Raw genomic sequence first — 17566 nt, forward strand, 5'->3', positions numbered from 1 at the left:
CATTCTTATCGGCAGACTCAACAGCCTTGGTTTCTAAAATGATTGCCTCGCCTGGTTCACCAACTACCTCTCTGATAGAGTTCAGTGTGTCAAATCGGAGGGCCTGTTGTCCGGACCTCTGGCAGTCTCTATGGGGGTGCCACAGGGTTAAATTCTCGGGCCAACTCCCTTCTCTGTATACATCAATGATGTCGCTCTTGCTGCTGGTGATTCTCTGATCCACCTCTATGCAGACGACACCATTCTGTATAACTTTGGCCCTTCTTAGGACACTCTGTTAACAAACCTCCAGACGAGCTTCAATGCCATACAACTCTCATTCCATGGCCTCCAACTGCTCTTAAATGCAAGCAAAACTAAATGCATGCTCTTCAACCGATCGCTTCCCGCAGTTGCCTGCCCATCCAGCATCACTACTCTGGACGGTTCTGACTTAGAATACGTGGACAACTACAAATACCTAGGTGTCTGGTTAGACTGTAAACTCCCCTTCCAGACTCATATTAAGCATCTCCAATCCAAAATTAAATCTAGAATCAGCTTCCTATTTCGCAACAAAGCATCCTTCACTCATGCTGCCAAACATACCCTCGTAAAACTGGCCATCCTACCGATCCTCGACTTCGGCGATGTCATTTACAAAATAGCCTCCAACACTCTACTCAACAAATGTGATGCAGTCTATCACAGTGCCATCCGTTTTGTCACCAAAGCCACATATACTACCCACCACTGCGACCAGTATGCTCTCGTTGGTTGGCCCTCGCTTCATACTCGTCGCCAAACCCACTGGCTCCAGGTCATCTACAAGTCTCTGCTAGGTAAAGCCCCGCCTTATCTCAGCTCACTGGTCACCATAGCAGCACCCACACGTAGCACGCGCTCCAGCAGGTATATCTCACTGGTCACCCCCAAAGCCAATTCTTCCTTTGGCCGCCTTTCCTTCCAGTTCTCTGCTGCCAATGACTGGAACAAACAGCAAAAATCACTGAAGCTGGAGACTCATATCTCCATCACTAGCTTTAAGCACCAGCTGTCAGAGCAGCTCACAGATCACTGCACCTGTACATAGCCCATCTGTAAATAGCCCATCCAACTACCTCATCCCCATACTGTATTTATCGTGCTCCTTTGCACCCCAGTATCTCTACTTGCACATTCATCTTCTGCACATCTACCATTCCTGTGTTTAATTGCTATATTGTAATTACTTCGCCACCATGGCCTATTTATTGCCTTACCTCTCTTATCCTACCTCATTTGCACACACTGTATATAGATTTTCTACTGTATTATTGACTGCATGTTTGTTTACTCCATGTGTAACTCTGTGTTGTTGTATGTGCCGAACTGCTTTGCTTTATCTTGGCCAGGTCGCAGTTGTAAATGAGAACTTGTTCTCAACTAGCCTACCTGGTTAAATAAAGGTGAAATTTTAAAAATAAAGTGCATGTAATCTTCTGACCCACTGGAATTGTGATACAGTGAATTATAAGTGAAATAATCTGTCTGTAAACAATTGTTGGAAAAATTACTTGTGTTATGCACAAAGTAGATGTCCTAACCGACTTGCCAAAACTATAGTTTGTTAACAAGAAATTTGTGGAGGGGTTGAAAACGAGTTTTAATGACTCCAACCTAAGTGTATGTAAACTTCTGACTTCAACTGTATACGAAGTCCATAAAGGTTATGTATTTCTATCAAGTCAAAACCGGAACTGTAAAAGTATGATAGACATTTATAGAATAAATCATACCTAGTTTGATGTCTCTGTGACAAACGGTGAATTAGTTATTAATTTATACAGCTTTAAATCGCATTTTATAGATTGTATGTATTTCTATCAAATCAAAACTGAAATTTGTATTCAAAACAAATGTTGGAAAAGTATGCTAGACATTTATATAATACATAATACCTAGTTTGATGTTTCTGTGACAAACGGTGAATTAGTTATTGATTTTTACATTTGTAAATGGTTTTTGGCGAATGTCTGTTGAATATCTGTTGAATGTCCGAATGTGTGAATATAAAACCAACTTTACCTCTGTCTTTATGAGAACGAGCTGATCCAGTAGTCTAAAGCCAATAGCTACAAAATACTATTATTATAGTCACCAATAAGATAGTGACTATAATAATTAGCTTGCACCGCAAATGTGTCATCGGCTATGTATAGGTTAGTTAGAGGAGACTCACAGGCTAGTTACATGGCGACATCAGCATTCCAAAAATACTGGAAGTTGTGGCAAGCTCGGGCTGTGACCGTAAAAGAGATCAATGAGATAAGAGGAGAGGAATTCCTGTTTCAGTGAGTGCTTGTGGGTAACGATGTTCTGGGTTGTTCAGAGGACTGAATGTATGTGACTGGTGAAGACACCGAATATAAGTTATTGGTGAACCTGTTTCAATGAAGAAACTTGACATTTACAGCGACAAAATACAAGAGTAATGCTAGCGGAGTTTAGGAGCTTGAGACTCCACGATTTGGAACAGCGCGCCTAACAGGGATCTGGATGAGTCCGTTTTAAGTGGGAGATTCTGTCGGCATTTGAGTAGGAATACGCTCTTTAATGTCGAATAATATGCAGCGAAAACTCTGGCAATAAATTATTAACCAATTTATACCGTCAAAACAACGCTTGTTCCGCGGAGTTATCAGTTTATCGTTCAGCCAACCAGCAGCAAAATAGCGAGCGCTGCCCTACGGTGTTAAAGTGACACCGCAGTTATTGACCAAGTTGTTGTCGTGACATTTAAGGTTACCATCACATGCCATTGTCGGACCTGGATTGACTAAATTGCCATCATGTCGTCCGGAGCGGAGAAGAGGCTGGACACCCGGCTGAAAAAGTTGGAATCGCTGATCAGAGACCCGAAGTCGGCGTTAAACTTGGAGAGTTTACTGGTAAGTTTTTAACAACAGGACAACAACACAACAGTCAGAGAGAGGAGCAGCATGTATTTACAGTAGCATATCGTCCATCTATGAGTAGCTGATCAGTCAAAAGCCCAACTAATCTATTAGATGATGGTAGTCATTTTTCCTCTTTATCTTGGCTATTCAGGGATTTTGCCCCCAGGGTTAATTCACTCTTATAACATCTTGTGGGTGTGTAAAGCACATGTCAATAATTTAGTCCAATGCGGTACACTACCGTTACATGGAAGGACACATGTTTTGCTATCAACCTATACAACTATAGTGATTTAGATTGAACAGAGCCTGAAGCAATACGGTTCCCATCATCTTGCTTTCCCCTCATACTAGAGGGACGATTGCACTTCATTGCATCAGGTGTATGGGACACAGATCTGAAAATCTGACACCAAGAGTAGGCCTATTTGCTAAGTCACCCTGTAGTAGGCTCAGGTGTTAAATAAGTACAAGAGGTGAGCAACCACCCATGTTTGTCTCCCTGACAGTTAGCAACCTCCTCTGCTTGGACAAGCCCCTTGTGACCACCTGGCTGGCGGCCATTTTAGAACTTGACCTATCAAGGAATGCACCGCCAATCTCTCAGAAAGCAACCTTGTGTGGATGCAGCTCATTGTTAGCTGATGTCAGGCGATAGGGGAGTCACTAGGTGTTTGTTCTAGCGTGTTATCAGTGCATTCATTTGACCTAACCTCAGCACACCCCCCTTAGCCTCAGGCCTAATGCCCTGAATCTATGGTATATCCAGAGTTTTGGATCATAAAAAACATGCTCAGTAGGCCTCTATAACATCTCGACTATAATTTACCTATAATACAGTCAGGCATTTTTATTTTTTGGTGGCACACTTAATTTGCTAAACAATGAAGCGCTTTAAAATAATTCACAGAAAAATGTCTAGACTGGATGAACATGCTTTTCTAGATGAGCATGTAGTCACTATCCATTCCCCTCATTCCATGTCTAGTTCAGTTCACAGATGTGATGCTTTAACTTGAGGAAATGGTTTAGGATTACACCTCAGTTTTGGATTCAACAAGTCAAATCAGTAGACCTACACACTCTTATAATCTCTTTCAATCCCTCCCCCATAACTCCCATGAGCCGGATTTAACAGGTTTGGAAAAAACAGATTATGTGTAGGCAGATTGTTAGGCATATTAGGTCATTATGAGATTATGGAAGAAGCAGATTAGCTAGCTAACTCCATAGTCTGACTGATTCATCTGGGCCTGTATGTGTCTGAGTAGGAGGACTGATTTAGGATCAGTTTTGCCTTTTCAATCACAATGAATAAAACCTGATCCTAGATCAGCACTTCTACATAGGGTCCATAGAGGATCTACTCTTGAGTGGTTGGTGGGTAAGAAAAAGTGTCATGTGCTCCACAGACATTGATAACAAACCCATACTTTATCTACAACATCAGCATACTGCAAGTAGAGCGATTGGAAGTTTGTTGTGGTACACCCAGTACATATGATGATATAGACTATGACCTTAGTAGCTACACAAGAATGGAAGCTACCAGACAGTGTATCAGAGGAAGCTATTGAATGGATATGCCTATAAAATGGAAGAAGATTTAAAGGGACACGTCAGGATTTTGGCAATGAAGCCATTTTATCTACTTCCCTAGAGTCAGATGAACTCGTGGATACAATTTTTATGTTTCTGTGTGCAGTTTGAAGGAAGTTGCTAACTAGCATTAGAACAATGGCTGGAAGTCGATGGTAACAGCTAGCATGCTTAAGGGAAAGGGGGATACCTAGTCAGTTGTCCAACTGAATGTATTCAACTGAAATGTGTCTTCCGCATTTAACCCAACCCCTCTGAATCAATGAGGTGCTAAGTGGTAGCATGCTAGGTATCCACTATAGGTTTCAATCATTGTGTTGTTATTTTGGGTTGTCATGAGTCACTGTGAGAGGAAGGCTAATTGAAACCCTCACAATAGACCAATAGTGTGATCTAGGACTGTCATGGATCCAAATATGGGCATTGTATTTTACACTATAGGCTAGTTGCTATTCCAGCTATGCTAAGCCTCTCTTATTCAACCATTCCTAAGTTAAGTTGTTTTTTTACAATGATAATACATGTTTATTGTGATCAATTAATCAATTATCCCTCAATCCACCTCAGTTAAAGGAATAGTTTGGGATTTTGGCAATTAAGCCAATGCTAGCTGATCCCTTAGACTTTCAGTCATTGTTTGGGGACCAGCATGCCTCATTGTTAGCCCTACAGAGCTGGGTTCTGTTCAGTAAGGCACAGCATAGCAAAACATTTCACAACGGAACACTAAAACCTTTGTTCTTATTGGACAAGTTCAGATAGCAGTACATCCCAGTTTCATTCTTTATCAAAACGTTTCCACCCAACTAGCCTAAACACGAACCTGTTTTTGTATCATCCAGTGCCCTCATATCACTAAGTTTACCCAACTGATAGCTTACCGCTCTTGTGATTTTAAAAAGATAGTTAGAAATCGCCCCAGAAACTACCTTCAAACTGCACGCAGAGACCTATAAATCGTATCCATGAGTTCATCTAACTCTGCCAAAATCTCAAACTATCCCTTTAAATCACAAGAGCGGTAGGCTATCAGCTGATTCAACTTAGTGATATGAGGACACTGGATGATACCAAAACAGGCTAGTGTCTACGTTAGTTGACTGACAACGTTTTGTTGAAAGTGAAACTGGGATGTACTGCTATCTGAACTTGTCCAATAAGACCGCAAAATGTTTTGCTAATGTTTTGCTATGCTGTGCTTTACTGAACAAGTCTCTGTAGAAGGCCTAAAAATGAGTCATGCTGGCCACCGCTGCAGGGCACCACACCTCAGGAAGCTGGAAGCACATCCTGGCATTGAGCATGGAGATAACCCACCCTGACCACACAGTACTATTTCCTGTTTGTTTACGCTTGTTTTGGTGTAGTCGCTGGCACTCATCGTTTGTGAGGAAAACAAGCAGGAATACACGTTTCAATGAGACGTGTGTCTCCTGAGTAATTTTACCAGTCTGCTTGTCCCTGTATTTGTTTTATACTCATCTTACATTCAGTCAAAATGTACAGACAGGCCTGGAAGGAGGTTTGTGAGGGAAATGTGATAGCGATAAAACTTTAAAGGGTCAAGTCCTAAAGCATGAAACGCACAGAGAATCTAACTGCTGATAGGTACCTACCACAGAGACCTTTCCTTCTCTTGCTAGAACAAAAGACGTACCTGCTGCGTACCGACGAACCTGACCTTTCTACTTTCAGAATCGCAATGCTCGGCAGTGGCCGACAACTTGACTTTGAGCAAATCAGAGAGCACATCAACCTCCACGTGGGGGAGCTGACAAGAGTGACAAGAAAAAGGCAGAGGGCACTTTTTCCGGTCTAAACCACCCACCTTTTCATCAAAACTATAAAGCTGCATAATAGATTTATTTTTTCTAGAACAAGTCTTTACATATAGCTAAGTTTGCCTAGCTAGCACAGCAACTAGCTAGCTAGCAAATCATGTTAACCATTTAGCTAATGTTAGCCTGCTAGCTAAAAATGTATCTATGGGTTGTATGCGATGATGGAAGGTGAAATTGTTTGTCATCTTGCTAGCTAGTTACAGTGCCTTCGGAAAGTATTCAGACCCCTTCACTTTTTCCACATTTTGATGTGTGCCTTATTCTAAAATTCATGAAATAAAACAATTTCCTCATCCATCTACACACAATACCCCATAATGACAAAGCAAAAACAGGTTTTTAGAAATTAACACATTTATTAAAAGCAAAAAAACAGAACCTTATTTACATAAGTATTCAAACCCTTTGCTATGAGACAGGGATTTGAGCTCAGGTGCATCCTGTTTCCATTGATCATCCTTGATATTTCTACAACTGGAGTGCAGTCCACTTGTGGTAAATTCAATTGATTGGACATGATTTGGAAAGGCATACACGTGTCTATATAAGGTCCCACAGTTGACAGTGCATGTCAGAGCAAAAACCAAGCTATGAGATCAAAGGATTTGTCCGTAGAGCTCAGAGACAGTATTGTGTCGAGGCACAGATCTGGGGAAGGGTACCAAAGCATTTCTGCTATATTGAAGGTCCCCAAGAATACAGTGGCATCATTCTTAATGGAAGAAGTTTGGAATCACCAAGAGTCTTCCTAGAGCTGGCCAAGTTGAGCAATCGGCGGAGAAGGGCCTTGGTCAGGGAGGTGACCAAGAACCCGACGATCACTCTGATAGAGCTCTATAGAGTACCTCTGTGGAGATGGGAGAACCTTCCAGAAGGACAACCATCTCTGCAGCACTCCACCAATCAGGCCTTTATGGTAGAGTGGCCAGACAGAAGCCACTCCTCAGTAAAAGGCACATGACAGCCCGCTTGGAGTTTGCCAAAAGGAACCTAAAACCTCGGAAGCTGATCCGAGATCTATTCGAAGAACCTCCCTAAAGTCTAGAACCACAAACAGATAGGACAACCGCCAACATAAAACACTGCACGTTCTTTTTAAAGATCCTTACTGTCATTTTATTTTTTGTAATTTGAAATAGATTTCTAAGTCTTTTTGTAAATGATTGTAAAGCCCAATATGGAACCAGCTTCGAAACAAGATTCTCTGGTCTGATGAAACCAAGATTAAACTCTTTGGCCTAAATGCCAAGCATCACGTCTGGAGGAAACCTGGCACCATCCCTACGGTGACGCATGGTGGTGGAAGCATGCTCTGGGGATGTTTTTCAGTGGCAGGGACTGGGAGACTAGGATCGAGGCAAAGATGAACGGAGCAATGTACAGAGATCCTTGATGAAAACCTGCTCCAGAGTGCGCAGTACCTCAGACTGGGGCGACGCTTCACCTTCCAACAGGACAACGACCCTAAGCACACAGCCAAGACAACGCAGGAGTGGCTTCGGTAAAAATGTCTGAATGTCCTTGAGTGTCCCAGCCCAAGCCAGGACATGAACCCGGTCGAACATCTCTGGAGAGACCTGAAAATATCTGTGCAGCAACGCTCCCCATCCAACCTGACCAAGCTTGAGAGGATCTGCAGAGAAGAATGGGAGAAACTCCCCAAATACAGGTGTGCCAAGCTTGTAGAGTCATACATACCCAAGAAGACTCAAGGCTGTAATAAGTGCCAAAGGTACTTCAACAAAGTACTGAGTAAAGGGTTTGAATACTTATGTAAATGTGATATTTCAGTTTTTTATGTTTAATAAATTAGCAAAAATGTCAAGCAGCTTTGTCATTATGGGGTATTGTGTGTTGATTGATGAGGGGGGAAGAAACAATTTAAAACTTTTTCAAATAAGGCTGTAACCTAACAAAGTTTAAAAAGTCAAGGGATCTGAATACTTTCCGAAGGCACTGTATATTTGTAAAGAAAAAAAAATGTAATTCACCTTCATATAACCAGGTAAGCTAGTTGAGAACAAGTTCTCATTTACAACTGTGACCTGGCCAAGATAAAGCAAAGCAGTGCGACACAAACAACAGAGTTACACATGGAATAAACAAGCGTACAGTCAATAACAAAATAGAAAAAAAGTATATATATACAGTGTGTGCAAATGGCGTGAGGAGGTAAGGCAATCAGTAGGCCATAGTAGCAAAGTAATTACATTTTAGCAGATTAACTCTGCAGTGATCGATGAGCAGATGATGATGTGCAAGTAGTGATACTGGTGTGCAAAAGAGCAACAAAAGTAAATAAAAACATGGGGATGAGGTAGGTGGATTTGGTGGGCTATTTACAGATGGACTATGTACAGCTGCAGTGATCGGTTAGCTGCTCAGACAGCTGATGTTTAAAGTTAGTGACGGAAATGTAAGTCTCCAGCTTCAGCGATTTCTGCAATTCATTCCAGTCACTGGCAGCAGAGAACTGGAAGGAAAGGCGGCCAAAGTAGGTGCTGGCTTTGGGGATGTGAGTGAGATATACCTGCTGGAGTGCATGCTACGGGTGGGTGTTCATATCGTGACCAGTGAGCTGAAGTAAGGCGGAGCTTTACCTAGCATAGATTTATAGATGACCTGGAGCCAGTGGGTCTGGCGACGAATATGTAGCGAGGGCCAGCCGGCTAGAGCATACAGGTCGCAGTGGTGGGTGGTATATGGGCTTTGGTAACAAAACGGATGGCACTGTGATAGACTGCATACAGTTTGCTGAGTAGAGTATTGGAAGCTATTTTGTAGATGACATCGCCGAAGTCGAGGATTGGTAGGATAGTCAGTTTTACGAGGGTATGTTTGGCGGCGTGAGTGAAGGAGGCTTTGTTGCGAAATAGGAAGCCGATTCTAGATTTGATTTTGAATTGGAGATGTTTGATATGAGTCTGGAAGGAGAGTTTACAGTCTAGCCAGACACCTAGGTATTTGTAGTTGTCCACATATTCTAGGTCAGAACCGTCCAGAGTAGTGATGCTAGTCGGCGGGCGGGTGCGGGCAGCGACCGGTTGAAAAGCATGCATTTGGTTTTTACTAGCGTTTTAAGAGCAGTTGGAGGCCACAGAAGGAGTGTTGTATGGCATTGAAGCTCGTTTGGAGGTTTGTTAACACAGTGTCCAAAGAAGGGCCAGAAGTATACAGAATGGTGTCGTCTGCGTAGAGGTGGATCAGGGAATCACCCGCAGCAAGAGCGACATCGTTGATATATACAGAGAAAAGAGTCGGCCCGAGAATTGAACCCTGTGGTACCCCCATAGACTCCCAGAGGTCCGGACAACAGGCCCTCCGATTTGACACACTGAACTCTGTTTGCGAAGTAGTTGGTGAACCAGGTGAGGCAGTCATTTGAGAAACCAAGGCTATTGAGTCTGCCGATAAGAATARGGTGATTGACAGAGTCGAAAGCCTTGGCCAGGTCGATGAAGACGGCTGCACAGTACTGTCTTTTATCGATGGCGGTTATGATATCGTTTAGTACCTTGAGCGTGGCTGAGATGCACCCATGACCAGCTCTGAAACCGGATTGTACAGCGGAGAAGGTACGGTGGGATTTGAGATGGTCAGTGATCTGTTTATTAACTTGGCTTTTGAAGACTTTAGAAAGGCAGGGCAGGATGGATATAGGTCTATAACAGTTTGGGTCTAGTGTCACCCCCTTTGAAGTGGGGGATGACTGCGGCAGCTTTCCAATCTTTAGGGATCTCGGATGTTACGAAAGAGGTTGAACAGACTGGTAATAGGGGTTGCAACAATGGCGGCGGATAATTTTAGAAAGAGAGGATCCAGATTGTCTTGCCCAGCTGATTTGTACAGGTCCAGGTTTTGCAGCTCTTTCAGAACATCTGCTATTTGGATTTTGGTGAAGGAGAAGCTGGGGAGGCTCGGGCATGTAGCTGCGGGGGGTGCGGAGCTGTTGGCCGAGGTTGGAGTAGCCAGGTGGAAGGCATGGCCAGCCGTAGAGAAATGCTTATTGAAATGTTCGATTATCATGGATTTATCGGTGGTGACCGTGTTACCTAGCCTCAGTGCAGTGGGCAGCTGGGAGGAGGTGCTCTAGTTCTCCATGGACTTTACTYTGTCCCAAAACTTTTGGGAGTTGGAGCTACAGGATGCAAATTTCTGTTTGAAAAAGCTAGCCTTTGCTTTCCTGACTGACTGTGTGTATTGATTCCTGACTTCCCTGAACAGTTGCATATCGCGGGGACTATTCAATGCTATTGCAGTCCGCCACAGGAGGTTTTTATGCTGGTCAAGGGCATTCAGGTCTGGAGTGAACCAAGAGCTATATTTGTTCTTAGTTCTACATTTTTTGAAAGGGGCATGCTTATTTAAGATGGTGAGGAAATTACTTTTATAGAACGACCAGGCATCCTCGACTGTGTGCTAAAGCAGTGAGTAAAACAAACTTAGGGAGGAGGCTTCTGATGTTAGCATGCATGAAACCAAGGCTTTTTCATTTACAGAAGTCAACAAATGAGAGTGCCTGGGGACACGCAGGGCCTGGGTTAAGAGAATAAAGACAGAGAATAAAAGGAGCAGATATCTGGGCGTGGTAGAATAGATTCAGGGTATAATGTGCAGACAGGGGTATGGTGGGGTGCGGGTACAGTGGAGGTAAGCCCAGGCACTGAGTGATGATAAGAGAGGTAGCATCTCTGGACATGCTGGTTATACTGAGTGAGGTCACCGCATGTGTGGGGGGTGGGACAAAGGAGGTATCTAAGGCATGTACGGCGGGACTAGGGGCTCCGCAGTAAACTAAAACAATGATAATTATCCTTAACAACAGTATAAAAGGCATATTGACGTTTGAGAGAGACATAAAGTGAGGCATAAAGCAATCACAGGTGTTGATTGGGAGAGCTAGGTTAGACAACAATGGGTAAGACAACAGCAGCTAATCAGCTAAGACAACAACAAAAGGTAAAATGGCTATAAATGGGCAGAGAGGGTCGGTTAACTACACACAGTGCCTGAGTTCGGGGCTAGGGCTGACAGATAAACAAAGTGGAGTACCGTGATATATGAACAGTCCAGCAGGCATCAGCTATGTAGCCAATTGATCATAGGGTCCGCAGGGTAGTCGTTGCTACGCTAGCACGCGGGAGACATGGCGTCTAAAGTTAGCAGGCCGGGGTAAGTAGAAGCGTCTGCTCCGACTTCGGGCTCAGCGGATGGAATTGCGTCTGCTGACCAGTCGTGGTGGTACGGTGAGGCGCTGTGTGGACAATGGGATCGGGCCAGATGGCGGAAGAGGTATTGTAGTTGTAGTAATTTAGTTTGCTAGCCGGGAGATGCGCCTGGCTCAGGGCTAGCTTCGGGGCTGGGTCACTCGGTGGCAGCTAGCTAGCTGTGATGATTAGGAGTAATGGTCCAGCGTTTACGGCAGGATTCCGGCATTGTAGTGGAGAAAAACAGTCCGATGCTGGCAGGTATTATCGAGGCTAAAAAACGTCTGGTACCTGTGCAGAGGGTAAAGGCCGCTAGCAGTGGCTAACAATGACTAAATAGCTAGTAGCTAATTCGCTGCTTAACTTGTGATGGCTAGCAACTGATGGAGGTTTGGGCTATAAGGTCTAAAAAAACAAATTGCGGATCCGTGTCACATTGAGTGAGGCGGGTTACCGGGAGGTATATTTAATTTAAAAATGTAAAAGAGATTGAAAAACAAATTGAAATGTATACAAAAAAGACAAAAAAAGACAAAAAGTAACGAGAGGACGACAAACCACGTCTGCACTGCTACGCCATCTTGGAATTTGGCTGTATTGGAATATAGCTGTGGAATCTGGCTAGTATCAACAAGGGTTTTCTACAACAATAGCAACAGTAGCTCAGTTACAGTAACTAGTAGGGCTGCAGGATTTGGACAAAATATCTAATTGTGATATTTTGGGGGGGGGGCATATATTGCAATTGCAATTTATGAATTGCAATTTTTAAACACTTGAGTGTTAACTTGTTAATTCCATCAGACATGGTTAAAACAACAGTCACTTCTAAAATGAGATCATATTCTGAATAAATACCGCAGCTAACCGAGTGAAAAATATTTTCCAACATTGTTATAGGCTGCATATTTTAGCATTATTACACCTACATATTAACAAACAAACGTTTAACATGATTATCAAAATATAGTGTGCTATAAGCACAGTACTTAATAATTAATTAATAACATTGAGTTTATTTTATCATTAGGCCTATGATTTCTTAAATTAAGTTAATTATTTATTCAGGCAGCCATAGGCTGCAGATGGAATAGGAAGCTTATGATTGTGTATAAGTAAACTCAATCATTATTATAATTGAATTATAAGTCAGTGCCTTAACCTACCAGTTGCAAGGTGCAGCCAGTGTCCAAAACATTGTAGTCTGGTCCACTCATTCAACGCTACATTCAATGTTTCAACTTCTCCCTTCATTTTGTTATACAGTGTTGGGATGGCGACTTGGGAAAAATATCTGCGAGATGGAATCTTGTATCTCCTGTCAGCTTGTTTATCATCTTCTTGAAGCTCTTTGCTGACTGTGTAGATAGGAGCCATGTCTTTGGTTATGTTATAGGGATAGCCTCCGTGATTTCTATGTGTCTGTGGGATGTTTTATATTCAAATTATTGAATACATTTGCAGTGTTGTCGCCACAGCTCTGAGACACTTTTTGCACAACATCTGCATTTGGTCGCTTTGCCTATAGCCAAAATACTGCCATACTCAGTAGCAGTGTGTGAGTAAAATCACCAGGGAAGCCAAGCCAGGTGGAAAAAATACATATTACAACCTATGTGTTGTGATAATTGCGTTGTTTGCTCTATAACCTGTTAGTTCAATCATATGTTACAACAAACAGTTACATGACCTACATGTTTCTGCCACTTTTGTACCACAAAACAACTATTGAGTTACCGCAAGTCATAAAGAAAACAAGCACTGACTACATTATCCAACACCCTTTCAACAGCATCTAGTCAACTATGCTTAGTCTAATACAGTAACAACTAAAATAAATGATTTAGTCCAATCAAAGTAAGCTGAATATGATGTGGAATAATACATCTAGCTACATTTTAAACTTCCATCGTCTCAGGCCAGGGGCACAATGCATGAATTTATATTTGGATCCGAATTGCTGTCATCATTGTCCAGTACAGAGAATTAAGTATAACCACAAGTCAAAATCCCTATCTTCATCCATGGCTAGTTTAGGAAAGAGACGATTTTAGCTAGCTGGCTAGCCACCGGAGGACAACAATGCAACGATTCAATGACATTTGTCTTCTGATGTGATTGGTGTGAAGCCAAATCTAAACTGGCTTCCCTTCCCTTGTGCCAGGACCGTTCACAGCAGAGCTCACTCAGTTTAGGCACGCTACGGGCGGCAACAATGTCATACTCTTTTTGACCAGACAGCATCAGATAGATGGGCTACACATACTGAGACAGAGGGGCGCTGTTTCGTTCGCTAGGATGCTTTCTCCGGTGAGATACATTCAGTCTTGCGAATTGAGGGACATTTATGAAACCCAGAGAGATAAAAGGTAAATAATTTTGTATGTTTTTTTCCCTTGGTACATTTTTTTGGGAAGCCTGGCTCACTTTAGCATCCATGAATACATGCCACTAGCCATACCACTGAAGATGCGCCCTTCTTTGGCACTATATCAACGGTCCTGTTAGCACTAGCAGCACTCATGTTTCCGACAAGCACTCTGAGGTATAGCCGCTCTCTCCTCACCAGCATCTAACTGCGCGCTCTATGCGGGGACACTTGTTATGGGACAGCATGTGCATGCCATGCAGAGAGTGAGAGAAACCGCATGTGATTGGTCAGCATCCTCTGCATGTAGAGAGGGAATGATGGGGTCTAGTTTATCTAATTGGAGGAGGTACCGTAGTCTAGTTTTTGTTGTTGTATTAACGGATAGTCTAAAAAAGGAGAGAATCACAGCCTACAGGAGGGTAGCTCTCCAGGAACAGGCTCTCCGACCATCAAGCAACAGACAGACATGCATTGCCAAACACCACTACTGCCACCTTCTGGTTTGGAGTATTTTAACAAGGCTGAGTGGCTATTGACTTCAAGGTCATTGCTGTGTGAACACGAGATTGGCTGCCGAAACTGTTCAGAGTTTCTAAGTAGCCAAACGTTTGAGAGTCCTACTGGTGTGTCTGAGCCATTTGATGAGTACTCTGGATGTAGATTTAGGATTCGTCACTATTACAAATAGAATACATGCAGTCAATGACAAAATGTACTGCGTCGCAGACCCACACAGCCGCTAAAATTAAATGGACCCTGAGCTCCTAGAAATGCTGGGTCAAGTCAGAGAACTGTTCAATAAACCATTATAGCCTCTGAGCCCCGGGTCTATTTCCACACACCCGGCCTGCACCAGGGGACATCTCTCTCGCTCCCTTTTTCTTTCTCTCACTCTCTTTAGCTCTCTCTCCCTCTCTCTGTGTCTCTCTCTCTTTAAGCCCCCCTCCCTCTCTCTTTAAGCCCCCCTCCCTCTCTCTTTAAGCCCCCCTCCCTCTCTCTTTAAGCCCCCCTCCCTCTCTATTTAAAGGCTAGGAATTGTTCCACATGCCAGGGAGAGCCGTCCTAGACCTGGCCACTCACATGGCTGGAGTTAAGGGGGGACATGACGCTGTGAGGACACCCTCCCTTCCCCCTAGTTGACTCCACTTGACCTTCCCTCCACATTCCTGGGGGTAATAACTTGAAATGTTTAAAAACTTTTTCTTCCTACTAAACCCATGGTCTTAAGGAGTCCCTCACCACCCACACATCCCCCTTGTGTGTGGGTGTGGTATTTATAAACTACCCTCTCTCTATATACTACCAGCCGGCTGTGGTGGAGTGTAGACATGACCTGGAAAGGATAGGCAGGTGGTCTGCCTTATATCACTGTGACTTGTTTTGGAAGGAGATGTTGAATGACCATGCCCAGAAGGCCATCCCTCTGGGAGGTTGTTGAATGACCATGCCCAGAAGGCCAGCCCTCTGGGAGGTTGTTGAAATGCCATGCCCAGAAGGCCATACCTCTGGGAGGTTGTTGAAATGCCATGCCCAGAAGGCCATCCCTCTGGGAGGTTGTTGAAATGCCATGCCTAGAAGGGCATCCCTCTGGGAGGTTGTTGAAATGCCATGCCTTAGAAGGCCATCCCTCTGGGAGGTTGTTGAATGACCATGCCTAGAAGGCCATCCCTCTGGGAGGTTGTTGAAATGCCATGCCTAGAAGGCCATCCCTCTGGGAGGTTGTTGAATGACCATGCCTAGAAGGCCATCCCTCTGGGAGGTTGTTGAAATGCCATGCCCAGAAGGCCATCCCTCTGGGAGGTTGGTTGAAATGCCATGCCCAGAAGGCCATCCCTCTGGGAGGTTGTTGAAATGCCATGCCCAGAAGGCCATCCCTCTGGGAGGTTGTTGAAATGCCATGCCCAGAAGGCCCAACCCTTGGGAGGTTGTTGAAATGCCATGCCTAGAAGGCCATCCCTCTGGGAGGTTGTTGAAATGCCATGCCTAGAAGGCCATCCCTGTTACCCCCTACATCAAAGGCAGAACTCCACATTAGTCAGTGTGTCATTTGCTTGTTATTCTGTCTATTAGCAGACTCATCTTCTCTCCCAGTTGTGTTGCATTTGGGAGAACACTGCTATGGAGGGCAATAAGAGATATTGATTTCATTAGCCTAGTCATTTTGACCTTTTTATGAATTCATTTGATGGTATAAATCATTGAGTTGTTTGCTGGAGATGAGAAAGAAGACAGAGGCTATGTTCCATTGTCCATGCTAGCGTACAACTTAGAATGCATGCCCAGCCCAATACATTGCTTCATTCTAAGTCATATGACTGTTTGGATATCGGAACACAGACCGTTTTGGTTAAAAATATTTAAAACTGATAGGGATATTTCAGCAATTTTACATATTTTGATCATGAGCTTTCAAGGTAAGTAAACAAATGTCAAAACATGTAATCACTGAACTTTCCCTTTAAGCTTGTATTTACCAGGTGAACGGAATTATTGGCTTAATTAGATTCTATAATAACGCATGAAAACCATTTCAAACACATTCAATTGATTGGATTTATTTGACTTTTTCCGCAGGATTCCATGAATGCCTTGGCCCTGGATTTGGACTACCCGGCGCTACGGAAAAACAAAAACATAGACGCCTTCTTAAACAGATGTAAGATATATCATTGCTTCGAGGCAGACCTTGGTAATAAGATGCTTTGCATTATCTGAGGTAGCAAGAAAGAAGGAGATGGCAAAAGCAAACAAGTGTGATGTATGCGTTGCTATGGTGATTCAGAAACAGTGCAAATCAACATCCAGTAGTAAACGACGCTGTCAAAAGTTAAAATATTTGAACTCAGGTGCCAAGTCCCATCTACCGTGGCGGCTGATGGCATTCACTGCCAGGTTCAACGGCATTTACCTTCGTGCTCTCATTTACCTTCGTGCTCTCATTTACCTTCGTGCTCTATCTTGTACCATCTAAACGCAGCTGAAGCATAGAGATATCCAGAGCACATAAATGTTGCTATATGAGTTGGGACTGGTAAAATGAAGTGGTATAGAGTTAGCTCGACTTCATATCTCCTTAATTCCTGGCTACTTTCAACATCGTAATCCATTGTCATCCTTAGGGTGCATTTGTAAATTCACTCGGGTGTGTCAGTGCGCTCTGGGCCGTACATAATTCAGTGCGTTGTCAGATAGTCCTTGTGTAAATTCAGAGCGTTTCGCTCTCAGGAGTGTTCCGGGCAAAACATTGGACGCTCTGGCTGAGGAGTAGGGTTTATCCGAGCATTCTGACCTTACAGCAGCAGTCAAGTACACAAGCTAACTGGCTAAAGTTGCTTAGCTTCAAGCAAAGCAAATCAAGCAAATCAAATCAAACGATATTTGTCACATACAACAGGTGTAGACCTTAGTGAAATGCTTACTTACAAGCCCTTAAACAACAATGCAGTTTTAAGAAAAATAAGTGATAATAATTAAAGCAGTAAAATAACAGTAGCGAGGCTTTATACAGGGGGTACCGGTACAGAGTCAATGTGCGGGGCACCGGTTAGTCAATGTAATTGAGGTAATATGTACATATAGGTAGAGTTAAAGTGACTATGCATAGATAATAAACAGAGTAGCAGCAGCATA

The 17566-nt window shown here is 43.3% G+C and overlaps 1 protein-coding gene across 1 annotated transcript in view; it reads left to right on the forward strand.

Annotated features, from left to right (window-relative positions):
* Positions 1-2069: 2069 nt before the first annotated feature.
* The window catches only part of LOC111954063 (rho-associated protein kinase 2), a 60150-nt gene continuing 44653 nt past the window's right edge, over positions 2070-17566 (forward strand). The window contains exons 1-3 of the mRNA XM_070435736.1: positions 2070-2312; positions 2763-2909; positions 16511-16592. Of these exons, the coding sequence (XP_070291837.1) occupies positions 2811-2909; positions 16511-16592 (181 nt within the window). The 5' untranslated portion in view covers positions 2070-2312; positions 2763-2810. The remainder of the gene's footprint in view (positions 2313-2762; positions 2910-16510; positions 16593-17566) is intronic.

This window comes from Salvelinus sp. IW2-2015, linkage group LG28 (genome assembly GCF_002910315.2).
Source record: "Salvelinus sp. IW2-2015 linkage group LG28, ASM291031v2, whole genome shotgun sequence".
In the NCBI taxonomy this organism is placed as follows: domain Eukaryota; kingdom Metazoa; phylum Chordata; class Actinopteri; order Salmoniformes; family Salmonidae; genus Salvelinus; species Salvelinus sp. IW2-2015.